Source organism: Chlorocebus sabaeus, chromosome 21 (genome assembly GCF_047675955.1).
Source record: "Chlorocebus sabaeus isolate Y175 chromosome 21, mChlSab1.0.hap1, whole genome shotgun sequence".
Classification (NCBI taxonomy): domain Eukaryota; kingdom Metazoa; phylum Chordata; class Mammalia; order Primates; family Cercopithecidae; genus Chlorocebus; species Chlorocebus sabaeus.
The window spans coordinates 78,541,062-78,557,073 of NC_132924.1; the positions used below are offsets into that span (position 1 = coordinate 78,541,062).

At 42.1% G+C, this 16,012-nt stretch overlaps 1 protein-coding gene across 2 annotated transcripts in view; it reads right to left on the reverse strand.

Annotated features, from left to right (window-relative positions):
- Positions 1-16,012, reverse strand: part of PUS7 (pseudouridine synthase 7) — a 66,257-nt gene that overhangs the window by 20,178 nt on the left and 30,067 nt on the right. For both annotated transcript variants that reach the window (XM_007982502.3, XM_007982501.3), the window contains 3 exons: positions 15,331-15,408; positions 5,717-5,845; positions 4,793-4,918 (listed from right to left, as the gene is read on the reverse strand). In XM_007982502.3, the coding sequence (XP_007980693.3) occupies positions 4,793-4,918; positions 5,717-5,845; positions 15,331-15,408 (333 nt within the window). The remainder of the gene's footprint in view (positions 1-4,792; positions 4,919-5,716; positions 5,846-15,330; positions 15,409-16,012) is intronic.

Sequence of the window (16,012 nt, forward strand, 5' to 3'; positions counted from 1 at the left end):
CCTCATGATCCACCCGCCTCAGTGTCCTAAAGTGCTGGGATTACAGGCATGAGCCACCGCATCCACCCTATGTTTAATTTCTTAAGAAATCACCATACTGTTCTCCACAATGCCTATACTATTTTACACCCCCACCAGCAAAGCCCAGGTTTCTAATTTCTCTGTACCCTTACCAACACGTTATTTGTTGTTTTGTTTTGTGATAATAGCCTTCCCAGTGGATATGAAGTGGTACCTCATGGTGATTTCTATTTGCTTCTCCCTAGGGACTAGTGATGTTGAACACCAGTCTGTATGTCTTTGGAAACACATTTACTGAAATCCTTTGTCCATTTTTGAATTGGTTTTTCTTTGGTCGTTGTTGAGTTGTAGGAGTTCTTTATATATTCTAGATTTAAGTCTCTTATCAAATGTATGATTGAAATATTTTCTCCTGTGTTATCTTTTCATTCTGTTGATAGCATCCTTTGATGCACGTTTTTAATTTTGATAAAGTCCAAACTTAACTATTTTTTCTTTTGTTTGCTGCCTGTGCTTCTGGTGTCATATCCAAGAAACCACTGACAAATCCAAGCATGAAGTTTTCGCCCGTTTTCTTCTAAGAGTTTACGTAAGTGCAGCTCTTATGTTTAGATCTTTGGTCCATTTTGAGTTTATTTTATTATTATGTTTTTGAGACAGAGTTTCACTCTGTCGCCCAGGCTGGAGTGCAGTGGTGCAATCTTGGCTCACTGCAACCTCTGTCTCCCAGGCTAAAGCAATTCTCCTGCCTCAGCCTCCCGAGTAGCTGGGATTACAGGTATGCACATCACCACACTCAGATGATTTTTATATTTTTAGTAGAGACGGGGTTTCACTATGTTGGCCAGGCTGATCTCGAGCTCCTGACCTCAAGCGATCTGCCGCCCACCTTGGCCTCCCAAAGTGCTAGGATTATGGGCGTGAGCCACTGTGCTCGGCTCACTTTCTTTTTTTAAAAGTTTTTATTGAAGTATTCAATAATTCACATACCATGTAATTCACCCATGTAAGTATGCAATTCAATGGCTTTTAGTATTTTAAAAGAATTGCGGAGCATTACACAATTTTAGAACATTTTTATCAACCCCCCCCCCAAAAATCCTATCCCATTAGTAGTCATTCCCCATTGGTCCTGTTCTAGCTTTTTCTATAGATTTGCTCACATTGGAAATTCCACAGAAATTGATTGATTCACTCTCACACGCAGGGTCTTGCTCTGTCATCCAGGCTACAGTGCAGTGGTGGTACACTGTTCACTGCATCCTCAAATTTCTGGGCTTAAGAGATTCTCCTGCCTCAGTCTCCTGGGTAGCTAGGACCAAAGCCAGGCAGTACCACACTCAGCTAATTTTTTTAAATTTTTATTTTGTAGAGATGGGGCCTTGCTATGGTGCCCAGGGGCAGGTCTTCAACTCCTGGCCTCAAGTGATCCTTCCACCTTGGCCTCTTAAATTGTTGGGATTACAGGCATAAGCCACTGTGCCCAGCCTACTTAGCAATGTTTTCAAGGTTCACTCATGTTGCAGAATGTATCAGTACTGTGGGTACGGTAATGTGGGTATGAATTCCTTTTCATTGCTAAGTAATAGCCCACTGTATATTATTGTATATTACACTGTATATTTTATTTATCCATTCACCAGTACGTGGACATTTGGGTTGTTTCCAGCCTTTTGGCTGCTATGAACATCTGTATAAACTTTTGTGTGAACATATGATTGTTAGTCCTCAGTATATACCTAGAAATGCAACTTCTGGGTCACAGGCTAACTTTATAACCTTTTGAGGAACTGTTGGGCTATTTTCCAAAATGGCTATACCATTTTACATTTCCACCAGGGATGTGTAAGGGTTCCAATTTCTCCAATTCTAACACTTGTTATTTTCTGCCTTTTTTTATTTTAGCTATCCTAGTGGGTATGAAGTGGCATCTCATTGTGGTTTTGATTTGCATTTCCTAAAGATTAGTGATAAACATATTTTTGTGTGCTTATTGGCCATTTGTTTACATTATTTAAAGAAAGGTCTGTTCAGACCCTTTGCCAAGTTTTAGAATGGGTTATCTTTCTGTTCTTGAGTTGTAAGAGTTTTTAATATTTTGGATACAAGTCATTTTTCCACCTATACAATATAAACTGAAAGTCTGTTTTTTCCCTCGGGAAATTCTCTGGTGTTAACAGTGGGTTTCTTTGAAAGCAGGAAATATTCTTATGTTGTAAAAATGAATGATTTGGAATTTTGAGCTGACTGTACTGACCTTTGGGCATGCTATGTAATTTTTGTTGTGGGATAAATTTGATCTGATTTTAGCTATTTACATTTATTTACATTATCTTTGGGGCACACAATGTATAAGATTCCATGGCTGTCCTTCTGCCAAATTAATTACAAATTTATAGGTTGATACAGCCCTCCCTTAAATATTCTGCCCATAATACAATTAGCATTTTTACTATTTTTATCAATGTCCTCTGACCATTAGCAAGGTTGAAAACATATTAGCAATCACTATATTCTCGGCAATCACTATATTCTCGGCATAAAAATAGATGTGGCATAAACATCATTTCACTTCATTTTCACCACCCTGTGAATTGATATCATTATCTCCATTCTACAGATGAGTAATTTGAGGCTCAGAACTCAAGTCTGTTTTCACCTGAGCTTTTTAACCTCCTCAAAGAGGCAGAGGAAATAGAGATTTTTTTATCATTTTGCACTTTTAAAATCACAAAAATGAATGCAACTTCATAGTTTAGATGCTGAAACAATGGACTGGAAGCCCGGAAAACTCTATTCCCAAACTACAGTCAAGCAACTGATGAGTTCAGGCAGACCTCTCTAAGTCTAAGTTTGCTAACATGAAAGCTCTGAAAGACAAGGAAGAACATGAAGGCTCAGATCGTTTCCAGCTTGTAACTACCACAATTCTAACTCCCACGTGAATAGTTTATGTAATAGAGTCTCTGCTGGGCAACGGGATTCCAGAAGTAGATTTATGAACCCAACTATTTATTGATGGATTCCCACTGTAGGTTACGCTAGAGGGGTTCTTAATTGTTTAAAAGTAAATGACAGGCCAGGTGCGGTGGCTCATGCCTGTAATCCCAACACTTTGGGAGGCCAAGGCGGGCAGATCACGAGGTCAGGAGATCGAGACCATCCTGGCTAATACAGTGAAATCCCGTCTCTACTAAAAAATACAAAAAATTAGCCGGGCGAGGTGGCGGGCGCCTGTAGTCCCGGCTACTCGCAAGGATGAGGCAGGAGAATGACGTCAACCTGCGAGGCGGAGCTTGCAGTGAGCCGAGATCGCGCCACTGCACTCCAGCCTGGGCGACAAAGCGAGACTCCGTCTCAAAAACAAAACAAAACAAAAAGTAAATGACAGTTCTTAAATTCCATGTCACTGCTTTTATCATTTATTCCTTTCTTTAAAGAGTGAGGAAAGGGGCCCAGGCACAGTGGCTCACGCCTGTAATCCCAGCACTTTGGGAGGCCAAGGCAGGCAGATCACTGGAGGTCAGGAGTTCGAGACCAGCCTGGCCAACATGGCAAAACCTTGGCTCTACTAAAAACACAAAAATTAGCTGGGTGTGGTGGTGCATGCCTGTAATCCCAGCTACTCAATAGGCTAAGGTGGGAGAAACATTGAACCTGGGAGGTGGAGGTTGCAGTGAGCCAAGATGGCATCACTGCATTCCAGCCTGGGCAACAGAATGAGACTTCATTTCAAAAAATAAAAATAAAAAATTAAATTAAATTAAGAGTGAGGGAAGGGCAGATCAAAGTTTAATAAATGTGTTAACATAGATCAGAAAATGTATCATCTCTGTCTGGCTACTTTGGGTCTGAGTTACCCAACTGATTACTGTTGAATTACTGAGTCAAGACTTACCCATTACAAAATAAAAATAAAAATAGGGCTGGGTGCAGTGGCTCACACTTGTAATCCCAACACTTTGGGAGGCTGAGGTGGGCAGATCATTTGAGGTCAGGAGTTCAAGACCAGCCTGGCCAAAATGGTGAAATTTCCGTCACTTCTAAAAATACAACAAAGTTAGCTGGGTGTGGTGGCAAGAGCCTGTAATCCCAGCTACTCGGGACGCTGAGGCAGGAGAATTGCTTGAACCTGGGAGTAGAAGTTGCAGAGAGCCAACAACGCACCACTGCACTTCAGCCTGAGCAAGAGAAAGATTCTGTCTCAAAAAATAAAAAATAAATAAAAAATAAAAAAAATAGCTGGGTGTGGAGGCTCATGCCTGTAATCCCAGCACTTTGGGAGGCCGAGGTGGGTGGATCACCCGAGACCAGCCTGACCAACATGGAGAAACCCCATCTCTCCTAAAAATACAAAATTAGCCAGTCGTGGTGGTGCATGCCTGTAATCCTAGTGACTTGGGAGGCTGAGACAGGAGAATCACTTGAACCCGGGAGGTGGATGTGGTGAGCCGAGATCGTGCTATTGCACTCTGGCCTGGGCAAAAAGGGCAAAACTCCGTCTCAAAATAAATAAATAAAATACAATAAAAAAATAAAAATAGAACCCCTGGATGGGTTACCAAGAGTGGTAGGAAAGCTCACTTTTCAGGTCAAATCCTTTTGAACTCCGATTTTTTACCTTGTGCATTCATTAACTTAAAAATCATGAGACTGTGGTTCATTGGCCCCAGACATGACAGAATGTAGAAATAATTAAAAACACCACCACCAACAAACCCTGCTTCTTTTATGAGAAAGCTCTTTTTGACAAAAGAAATTAAATACCAACCTTCCAACCTGATACGTAGGGACAGCTGTGGTTCCAAATCTTTGCATTCCATAGTAGTTAATAAATCCAATCTCCTTGAGAGAGTTCATAGCTTGCTGTACTTGGTCATCAGTTCCTGTTATATTTCTACAGGGACCCAAATTATCCAGAGAAAAAAAGTTACGGTCAAACACTCAGGGATGCAGATTATAAATGACTACGGCCTGGCTTCCACGTCTTTTGTTCACTCTCCTGCAGCTTTCTCTCTACCTCCCAAGGGCTCTTTCTTTCTCTTTTTAAGTTGCGGTAAAATATTTATAATGTCAAATTTACTATTTTAGCCATTTTTAAGTGTGCAATTCGGCAGTATTCACCCATTTGTGGCAGAGGTTGCAATTTTTTGAATTTTTGCAATCAGACCTTGGCAATGACCTTGAGCAGTAGGATATAAATACTTCCTACATGCTTAGCATTCCAGTAATGGACCACTAGCATACATGGGTTAATTACATTCACAATGTTGGGTAACCTTCACCACTATCTACTTTCCAAAGTTTTTCCTGTTCCCAAAATGAAACTCTGTACCCACTAAACAGTAACTTTCCATTACCCCTACCCTTTTCCCCACTATTCTACTTTCTGTGTCTATGAATTTGCTTATTCTAGGCACTTTAAGTGGCATCACCGGCTCGGTGTCTTTTACCACAGTATTTGAAGGAGATGGTGTCTTTCCAAAGGCTGCGCTAGGTTTTCGAGTGGCAACGTGTCCATACAAATCCTACGGAGCTATGTGTTCTCCCAGCTCTGCCAGGCCCTGCTGTGCCCTCCCTTGGAGCCACTCCTGTTAGTACCAGCTCACCAGGACCTTATGACCAACCGTGAGTAACAGACTCAAGGTGCCCTGGTCAGACCCTCCGGTCTACATTCCCACCTGCAGTTCTTTACCTGAGAACAACAGTGAAGTGGTTTCCTTGAAGCTCTCCCAATTTCAGAGGGTTTTTTTGATAGCTGAAATTCCCTAGCTTAAAGTTCATCAAGCACTTATTCAGGTGGGCAAGTCTTTGTGCAGTTATTCTTAAAAACAAAAAAGCAACAAAACAAAAAAGAGTAGAAAGAGGGTCATGAGATATTAATTGTCTGCCTGGAACAGTACAGAAAACAAGATGCAACACAGCTATGACCTCCCGAAAAGAAAAGGCACTACAGCAGGTAAGGTGGGAGTGTCCTTCTCTTCTCTCTGCATTCTTCCTTCAGTGTAATGGTATGTGCTCCTGTTGAAATCGCATACTCCTGGCCATATTTTATATACTTAAAGCCTCTTGTTATTTATATGCTGATGAATAACAGACAATAATATCTGTGGAATTTTCTATTTTTTTGTGGGGAGAGAGGTGAGAAAAGGGATGGGGACAGAAACAAATCCCATATAAAGAATGGTATCAAGCATTTAAAAAAAGGTCATTATTTCTGTCTATCAGAAAAATATTATAAAGTCATTATAGAAAAATTAGAAAATATAAAAAAGAGAAAAGGAAAAGAAATTCATACTTTCATTGACTGAAAAATATTTCCACTGACATCTAACTTTTTATTTCCTCCCTTTCTTTTTTTAAAGTCATGTTATATATAGCTGGAATTCTACCCAAATCTGTACCATGCTGCTATCATTTAATATATAGAAATTTTCATTAGAAATTCCTTGCCTTCTTCAATAGAAAATATGTGTAGAGAAACAGAGTACTGGAAAAGCCTTTCTCCCCTTTATATCTCTAGTGTCACCACTAGCAGCCAATGTTGTTTCCTTTCCTTTCCTTCCCTTTCCCTTTCCTTTCTTTCTGAGACAGTCTCGCTCTGTTGCCCAGGCTACAGTGCAGTGGCATGATCTCAGCTCACTCTGCCTCCCAGGCTCAAGTGATTCTCCTGCCTTAGCCTCCCGAGTAGCTGGGATTATAGGTGCACACCACCATACCCGGCTAATTTTTGTAGTTTTAGTAGAAATGGGGCTTCACCATGTTGGCCAGGCTGATCTTGAACTACTGACCTCAGGTGATCCACCCACACTGGCCTCGCACAGCGCTGTGATTACAGGCATGAGATAAGTTTGAGAGATTCGAATCTGCCTCAGCCTCCCAAGTAGCTGAGAATACAGGTACATGCCACCACACCCGGCTATTTTTTTTGTACTTTCGGTAGAGACAGAGTTTCACCATGTTGGCCAGGCTGGTCTCGATCTCCTGGCCTCAACTGATCTGCCCACCTCAGCTTCCCAAAGTGTTGGGATTACGGGCATGAGCCAGTGCACCTGGACGTCTTTTTGTTTTTTTAGGCTGCCAGGATCCAACTGAGGATCACACATTGAAGTTGTGATGTCTGTTTGGTTTCCATTAAGTGATCTGTATAGCCTTGTTTTTCATGATATCTGGCCCTTAGAAGAATCCAGGCCAGCGCTTTTACACGTCTTTCAATGTGGATTTGTCTGTTTCCTCATGCTGAGACTCAGGTAAACATTTTGGTAGAAATACTACTTAGGTGATATGGCCCTTTTCAATGCATCAAATCAAAAGGCAGTTATTGAGTTTGTCCATCACTGGTAATAACTTTAATCATTTAATTAGGATAGTATTTACTAGATTTTTATACTCTAAGAGTCTCTTTGCCTTTGCTTTTAATTAGTGGGGAAATACTTTTGAAACTGTGTAAAAATCCTGTTCCCCTAAAGTTTTTTACCCAATTATTAGGTACCCAAGCATGATTGTTGGCTGAATTGAATATTACTGTGTTGAATGAAACTGTGTTTCTATATTTGTTGGCATTCTTCTGTAAATAAAAACTATGCAGGGGTCAGGCACGGTGGCTCACGCCTGTAATCCTAGTACTTTAGAAGGCCTAGACGGGCAGATCTCTTGAGCCCAGGAGTTCGAGACCAGCCTGGCCAACAGAGCAAGATCTCTAAAATTAAAACAAACAACTATATAGATAAATTTTAGTTAAATTCATGAATCTTTTTTTCTTAAAAAAAAAAAAAATTGCTCTGAGGCTGGGTGCAGTGGTTCATGCCTGTAATCCCAGCACTTTGGGAGGCCGAGGCGGGTGGATTACCTGAGGTCAAGAATTCAAGACCAGCCTGGCCAATATGGTGAAACCCCGTCTCTACTAAAAATACAAAACTTAATGCCAGGAGTGGTGGCACACGCCTGTAATCCCAGCTACTCAGGAGAATGAGGAAGGAGAATTGCTTGAACTTGGGAGGTGGACATTGCAGTGAGCTGAGATTGTGCCATTGCGCTCCAGCCTGGCCAACAGAGACTCTGTCTCAAATAAAAATTAAAAAAAAAAAAAAAAAAGGCTCTGAGATTTAGGTCATACTTAGGATGTCGCCAGTCAGAGATTTTTTTTTTTTTTTTTTTAAGACGGGAGTCTTGCTCTGTGTTGCCCAGGCTGGAGTGCAGTGGCACGATCTCAGCTCACTGCTACCTCTGGCTCCTGAATTCAAGGAATTATCCTGCCTTGGTTTCCTGAGTCGCTGGGGCTACAGGCACACACCACCATGCCTGGCCAATTTTCATATTTTTAGCAGAGATGGAGTTTCATCAGGTTGGCCAGGCTGGTCTCAAACTCCTGGCCTCAAGTGATCCACCCGCCTCGGCCCCCCAAAGTGCTCGGATTACAGCGGTCAGCCACCAATCTCAAATTTAAGTACAGTACTGTTTTTTCTTTTTTTTAGATGGAGTTTTGCTTTTGTTGCCCAGGCTGGAGTGCAATGGTGCGATCTCGGCTCACTGCAACCTCCACTTCCCGGGTTCAAGCGATTCTCCTGCCTCAACCTCCCGAGTAGCTAGGATTACAGGCATGTGGCACCTTGCCTGGCTAATTTTGTATTTTTAGTAGAGACAGCATTTCTCCATGTTGGTCAGGCTGGTCTCGAATTCTCGACCTCAGGTGATCCACCTGCCTCAGCCTCCCAAAGTGCTGGGATTATAGGCATGAGCCACCATGCCCAGCCTAAGCAGAGTACTTTTACAGTTGCATTTTAATGTTCAAATTTATGATCTACCTGGAATTTATTTAGCAAAGGGAAATGAGGTAGGGGAGTCACACTTACGGTTTTTTAGATGGTTACCCAGTTATCCAACATTTTCTGAATCAACCATTTTTTTCTCCACTAATCTTAAATGATACTCTGAATACGTACTAAATACTTGGATGTATCCGGGTCTATGATTACTCTATTCTACCTAGTCATGTTCTAGCACGAAATTGCTTTAAGTGCTATACCTCTTTTTTGTTTTTGAGACAGAGTCTCACTCTGTCGCCTAGGCTGGAGCGCAGCAGCGCAATCTAAGCTTACTGCAACCTCTGCTTCCTGGGCTTAAGCAAGTCTCCTGCCTTAGCCTCCTGAGAAGCTGGGACTACAGGCATGCACCAACATGCCCAACCACCCTGGCCTCCCAAAATGCTAGGATTAGCGGCGTGAGCCACCGCACCCGTCCAGGTGCTATATTTCCCTCTCTCCTTCCCTCCCTCCCTTCCTCCCTTTCTCTCCTTCTTTCCTTTCTTTCTTTCTCTTTTTTGTTTTCAAGACAGAGTCTGCTCTGTCACCCAGGCTGGAGTATACTGGTGTGATCTAGGCTCACTGCTACCTCTGCCTCTTGGGTTAAAGCAATTCTCCTGCCCTCAGCCTCTAAAGTAGCTGGGATTACAGGCGCCTGCCACTATGCCCAGCTAAATTTTGTAATTTTAGCAGAGATGGGGTTTCACCATGTTGGCAAGGCTGCTCTGGAACTCCTGACTTCAAGTAATCTGCACGCCTTAGCCTCCCAAAGTGCTGGGATTACAGGCATGAGCCACCGCACCTGGCTGTGTATATTGATTTTTTAATATTTTCTTATCTCATATAACCTTTTCTTTCTTTTTTAGAGACAGGGAATTTCTCTGCCACCCAGGATGGAGTACAGTGGTGCAATCATAGCTCACTGTAATTCTGAATTCCTGGACTATGTATGGGGGCAATGGGAGCACGAATTAACCCAGGAATTGTATCCCAAGGAATCTAGAAGCAGAGGATCAGTATGAACACAGTGAGGAACAGGGAGACAGAACTCCTCTTCAGGCAGTAACTACTGCTGTAGAAACTGACAGAACAATTCAGGGTTAGGAGCTGTCTTAGAGAGAGTGTTCCAGAGACTGCTTCCTAATGGTGCCACAGAAGTGCCTGATAGCTCTGTTTTTGTTTTTGTTTTTAAAGTTGAGACAAAGTTAATACAAAATTCACAAGGCTGGGCATGGTGGCTCATGCCTGTAATCTCAGCACTTTGGGAGGCTGAAGTGGCTGAATTGCTAGAGATGAGGAGTTCGAGACCAGCCTGGTCATCCTGGTGAAACCCTGTGTCTACTAAAAATACAAAAATTAGCCAGGCGTGGTGGTGCATGCCTGTAATCCCAGCTACTCGGGAGGCGGAGGCAGGAGGATTACTTGAACCTGGGAGGCAGAGGTTGCAGAGAGCCGAGATTGTGCCACCGCACTCCAGCCTGGGTGACAGAACGAGACCCTGCTTCAAAAAAATAAAATAAAAAATATATAATTTACCATTTTAACTGCTATAAAGTATGTATGTCAGTGATTTTTAGTATATTCACAACAATGTGAAACCATCACCACTATATACTTCCAGAACATTTCCATCACTTGAAAAAGAAACCCTGTACCTATTCAGCAGTCACTCCTGTTTCCTCTCCCTGCAGACCTTGGCAACCATTAATCTACTTTCTGCCTCTAAAGATTTTCCTATTTCTGACACATCATATAAACAGAATCATACAATATCTGGCCTTGTGCGCCTGACTTCTTAGTGGAATGTTTTTAAGGTTTATCCATGTTTAAGTATATATCACTATTTTGTTTCATTCTTTTTTGTGACTGAAGAGTAGTATCAATTCTTGAATATACGATAGACATCTACCTCTAAATTCCAGCACAGCAAAAAGCAAGAAGTATACTCAGCTCTGGTTGGGGTGGGTGCTCCCTGAGAAATGGAATGAAGCTGACAATGTCTTCATGATACAATTCACAGTTTTAATTATGATGATCCCACATCAAGCTCTTTGGATGCAAATTTACAGCAAATTCAGTGAGTAACTAGGGAATATGAAAATCTTGCTTTTAAACATCAGGAACCAATTAAGCAACATGTTGCACAGAAAACCTTAATTAACAAAGCCAGGGAAATACTGGCCCAAGTTCAGAAAGGAGACTGGCAGGAACAGGCAGGAAAAGAAATAAATCATTCTGAATGAGACTGTTCCTGCCTGAGACCCTGCTAAAATTACTAGGTGGCTTTAGAGTTTCATGAAGCTGAAAAGACGTGCTGCTTATCCCCAGGACTGATCAATCCAGCAATCATTCAAATGCTTGTGTGGCAGAGTGGGTTTCTCCTGTTCACGAGTTCCCACGGGAAAGGCCAATCTGCCTGGCCCCATGTATCCATTAAACAAACGAATGTAGCCTGTATCCGCGAGATAAGTGCTCTGTGCTTTCAGAGGGCCAACATTTAGGTGTCTAACACAGTTTCTTACTAAGTCAACAGGAAGATGATAAAGGCAGCAAAAATCTGAGGACAGAGCAGTGTCCCGATGAAGTGTGACACCTGCTGGCTGACCAAGAAAAAAAAGAAATATTCTTGGTCTTCAACTATTCAAAGACTTCACATCAGAAAATGCAAAATAAAATAACAAGATGCCATTTTTTGACCCTCAAATTAGCAAATGACTCCCCGCCCCCATCATAACACCATGCTGAGGAAGATTCTAGGGAACTAGAATAAAGGTGGTAAATTGGTACCACTTTTTTGCAGGACAATTAGGCTTTGCTATTAAAAAAAGAGAGGGAGAGAATTTCTGTGTTTTGACCAGCAGATGGAAAGAAAAAAGACAAACCACGTTAAAATGTCATATTCCCTTTAAGTCAGTAATCTCACTGCTAAGTTTATCTTAATGAAGTTATCACAGATGTGTGCCAAGATTTAGCTACAAATATAATAGCATTATTATATTTGGGTTATAATAGCAAGTTATAATAGCAAGAAAGAGGAAACAATGTAACATTCAAAAATAGAGTAATGGTTTAAATTAGGATATATCCACACATTTAAATATATTTTGCTATATACCTACAGGAAATAAGGTATACTATTGTTCAAAACAAGAATATGTAAGTATTGTTGCTTAAAAAGGAAAAAAAGTCCCTCAAAAAATATATACCATGTTGCGAATAAGGTGATCTCAGAGGAAGTACAGTTATGGCAGGCCTTTCATTTTCTACCTAATTCTTTCTGTGTTGAAAACAAAATAGGCAAGGCGCAGTGGCTCACACCTCTAATCCCAGCACCTTGAGAGGCCAAGGTGGGTGAATTGCTTGAGATGAGGAGTTCAAGACCAGCCTGGCCATCATGGTGACACCACATGTCTCCTAAAAATACAAAAAAATTAGCTAGGCATGGTGGAGCACGCCTGTAATCCCAGCTACTTGGGAGGCTGAGGCATGAGAATCACCTGAACCCGGGGAGGCGGAGGTTGTAGTGGGTTGAGATCGTGCCACTGCATTCCAGACTGGGCAACAGAGTGAGACTCCATCTCAGATTAAAAAAAAAAAAAAAAAAGGAAAGTGGCTGGGTGTGGTGGCTCACGCCTGTAATCCCAGCACTTTGGGAGGCCGAAGCAGGCGGATCACGAGGTCAAGAGATCGAGACCGTCCTGGCTAAAATGGTGAAACCCCATCTCTACTAAAAATACAAAAAATTAGCTGGGTGTGGTGGCGGGCACCTGTAGTCCCAGCCATTCGGGAAGCTGAGGCAGGAGAATGGCATGAACTCAGGAGGCGGAGCTTGCAGTGAGCCGAGATCACGCCACTGCACTCCAGCCTGGGTGACAGAGTAAGACTCCATCTCCAAAAAAAAAAAGAGAAAGAAACAAAATAAACCAACTTTTTTTTATCAGAAGCAAAATTCACAGAGCCAGCTAGAAATCATAGGAAGTGACTAGGCATTTTAAATACCAAAGAGAAGGCAAAAACCTTCTGTTGTGACATCTCTATCCACAGAGGATGAGAAAGCCTGAGCCTTCAAACCCCTGTCCTCCTACCCCCATTCTTTTGAGTTTCTGGGGAGCCCCTGGCCCATTACCCAAAGAGATTATTTCAAATCTTCACTCTCTTTCAAGCTCCCTTACCCACTCCTGCTCCTTCATTCTTACATTCTATATGCCACAGGGAGAAAACGAAACCAGGCCACCAGATAGGAACACCATCATCTTTATGTATTTACTCCTGCTCTCTTTCAAATGCTTCAATATTTGTACACACCACCAGTAAAAGCAATGGTGAGATGACTGCTTTTATGACATCATGCCACTGTCCCAAGGTCAAGGAAGAAAAAGAAATGGAATAAATATTAGGATGCAACCAGTTCAACAACTACATTATTTCAGGCGAATCAGAAAAGTGGTGGGAAAGAAGCCCAATTGTAGGGGACTAAGGAGTAAACAGCAGATATGGTGGCTAATGCCTGTAATCCCAACACTTCAGGAGGCTGAGCTGGGTGGATCACCTGAGGTCAGGAGTTCAAGACCAGCCTGGCCAACATGGCGAAGCCCCATCTCTACTAAAAATATAAAAATCAGCCAGGTGCACTGGTACATGCCTGTAATCCCAGCTACTTGGGAGGCTGAGGCAGGAGAATCACTTGAACTGGGAAGGCGGAGGTTGCAGTGAGCCACGATCCCACCATTGCACTCCAGCCTGGATGACAGACCAAGACTCTGTCTAAAAAAAAAAAAAAATCCGAGAAACCAAAACAAATACATGTATTTAAGGAGAGGTAGCAAACATAGCATACTTCATTTTTAATTGCAGTATGACTGGCATAAACTGTACACATTTAAAATGTACAAGTTTTGACATGTGTATAAGCCCATGAAACCATTACCATATTAAAGACAATGCATCCACCACCTCTAGAAGTTTCCTTGCCCCTATGTTATTTCTCTCTCCCACCATTCCTTGCCTCTGGAGGTATACTAATATGACAGCCTAAATGTGTCTGACACAGTACAGCTATTAAATTCATCCTTTCTCTTTTACCTTCACTGTGACTAACTGGGCTCAGACTCTTATTCTCCCTCCCCAGAATATGACAAAAGCCCTGGTCTCTAGTTTCGCACGTCTTGCTCCACCCGCGATCCGTAATCCAGCCTCTATACATCACTCCCCATTTAGATCGAGGCAAAGATCCTCAACCTGACCTAACAGGCCCTTCAGGATGTATGTCCTGCCTAATTCCTAGATCCTTATTTCTTGCTATGCTCCTCAAAAACTAAAGTACATGCCAGGTACCAAATATGCTTTCCAATGTCTTTTCTTAAACTGCTTTTTTGGTTTGGAAAAAACAACCCTAAATCCTACCCAGCCCCAGGAAATCTCTACTCATTCTTCTAGAATCTAGACCAGTGGTTCCCAATTAAGGGCAATTCTGGCCCTCAGGGAATATATGACAATGCCTAGAGACATTCTTTGCTACCATAAGTGGGCAAGGAGTTGCTACTGCTACATAGTGGGTAGAGGCTAGGGATGCTGCAAAACATCCTGCAACACACAGGACAATCACCACAACAAAGAATTATCCAGCCCCAAAGGGCAACACTGCAGAGGATGAGAAGCCTTGAACTAAATTAAAACTCAGCATCCCATTTTCTATGAAAGCTTTCCTGTGTTCCCTCCACATCAAGTCCTATGCTTGTTGACAGGCATACATTAACATCCAAAGTATATCTCTATTTCAGCATTTATCTCACTGCAGGAGAAGTTCTGATTTACATGTCTGCCTATTCCACTAATTATAATTGCTTCAAAAACACAGACCATCATTTTTATCTGCAGATCTCGAGTGTACAACAAAACAGCATGTTCACTGTTTTGTAATTTTAAATAACAGTTATATTTAACAACGAATGAACAAAAGAGAGATAGAAGTATTTATTCTCTTGGCTTTACCAAAAAAAATTCTTTAAAAATTACAGGCCGGGCGCGGTGGCTCACGCCTGTAATCCCAGCACTTTGGGAGGCTGAGGCAGGTGGATCACCTGACGTCGGGAGTTCAAGATCAGCCTGACCAACATGGAGAAACCCCGTCTCTACTAAAAATACAAAATTAGCCGGGGTGGTGGCGCATGCCTGTAATCCCAGCTACTCAGGAGGCTGAGGCAGGAGAATCGCTTGAACCCGGGAGGCGGAGGTTGCGGTGAGCCGAGATCGCACCATTGCACTCCAGCCTGGGCAAAAAGAGCGAAACTCTGTCTCAAAAAAAAAAATAAATAAAATAAAAATTACACAAATAATACACGTTTCATAGATAAGAAGAAGAAAAAAAACAAAATGAAAAGTAATTTTTAAACAGGCAGCAGCACTATCTAAAGTTGAAAGAGAGAAACCCCCAAAGTAAATTTGAGAATTCTGAAAAGCAGTGCCAGGATTTTTACAGTATAAATCCTGTTACGTGCTCTCTACTTACTTGAGAACAGCAATCTCTTGAACTGTTATAGCCCTTTTATCTTTGGTTCCCATGTAGGAGAATATATTTGGCTTGACTCTGGTAAGAGAGAACAAGATCATCTGAAGTCACATACCATAATATCATAAGACCCTAATTCTCATAATTTAAGTTTTAATATAAACATACTTAAAATCATAACACAGTAAGAGAAGAATGAAGAGAAACTTTATTTTAACATGAATCCAGGGAGGCTAGGTGCAGGGGCTCATGTCTACAATCCCAGCACTTTTTGAGAGGCCAAAGCGGGTGGATCACCCGAGGTTAAGAGTTCAAAACCAGCCTGACCAATATGGTGAAACCCCATCTCTACTAAAAATACAAAAATTAGCTGGGTGTGGTGGTGTCCACCTGTAGACCCAGCCACTCGGGAGGCTGAGACAGGGGAATTGCTTGAACTCAGGAGGCTGAGGTTGCAGTGAGCCGCGATCACACTGCTGCACTCTGGCCTGGGCCACAGAGTGAGACTCCATCTCAAAAAAAGAAAAAAAAAATCCATGAAAACAACATAAATTCATATGCAAGCTAGAAAAGTAAATGATAGCCAGGTGTGGTGGCATGCACCTACAGTCCCAGTTACTGGGGAGGCCTGAGGGGGGAGGACTGTCTGCACTCAGAGTTCAAGGCTACCGAACACTATGAT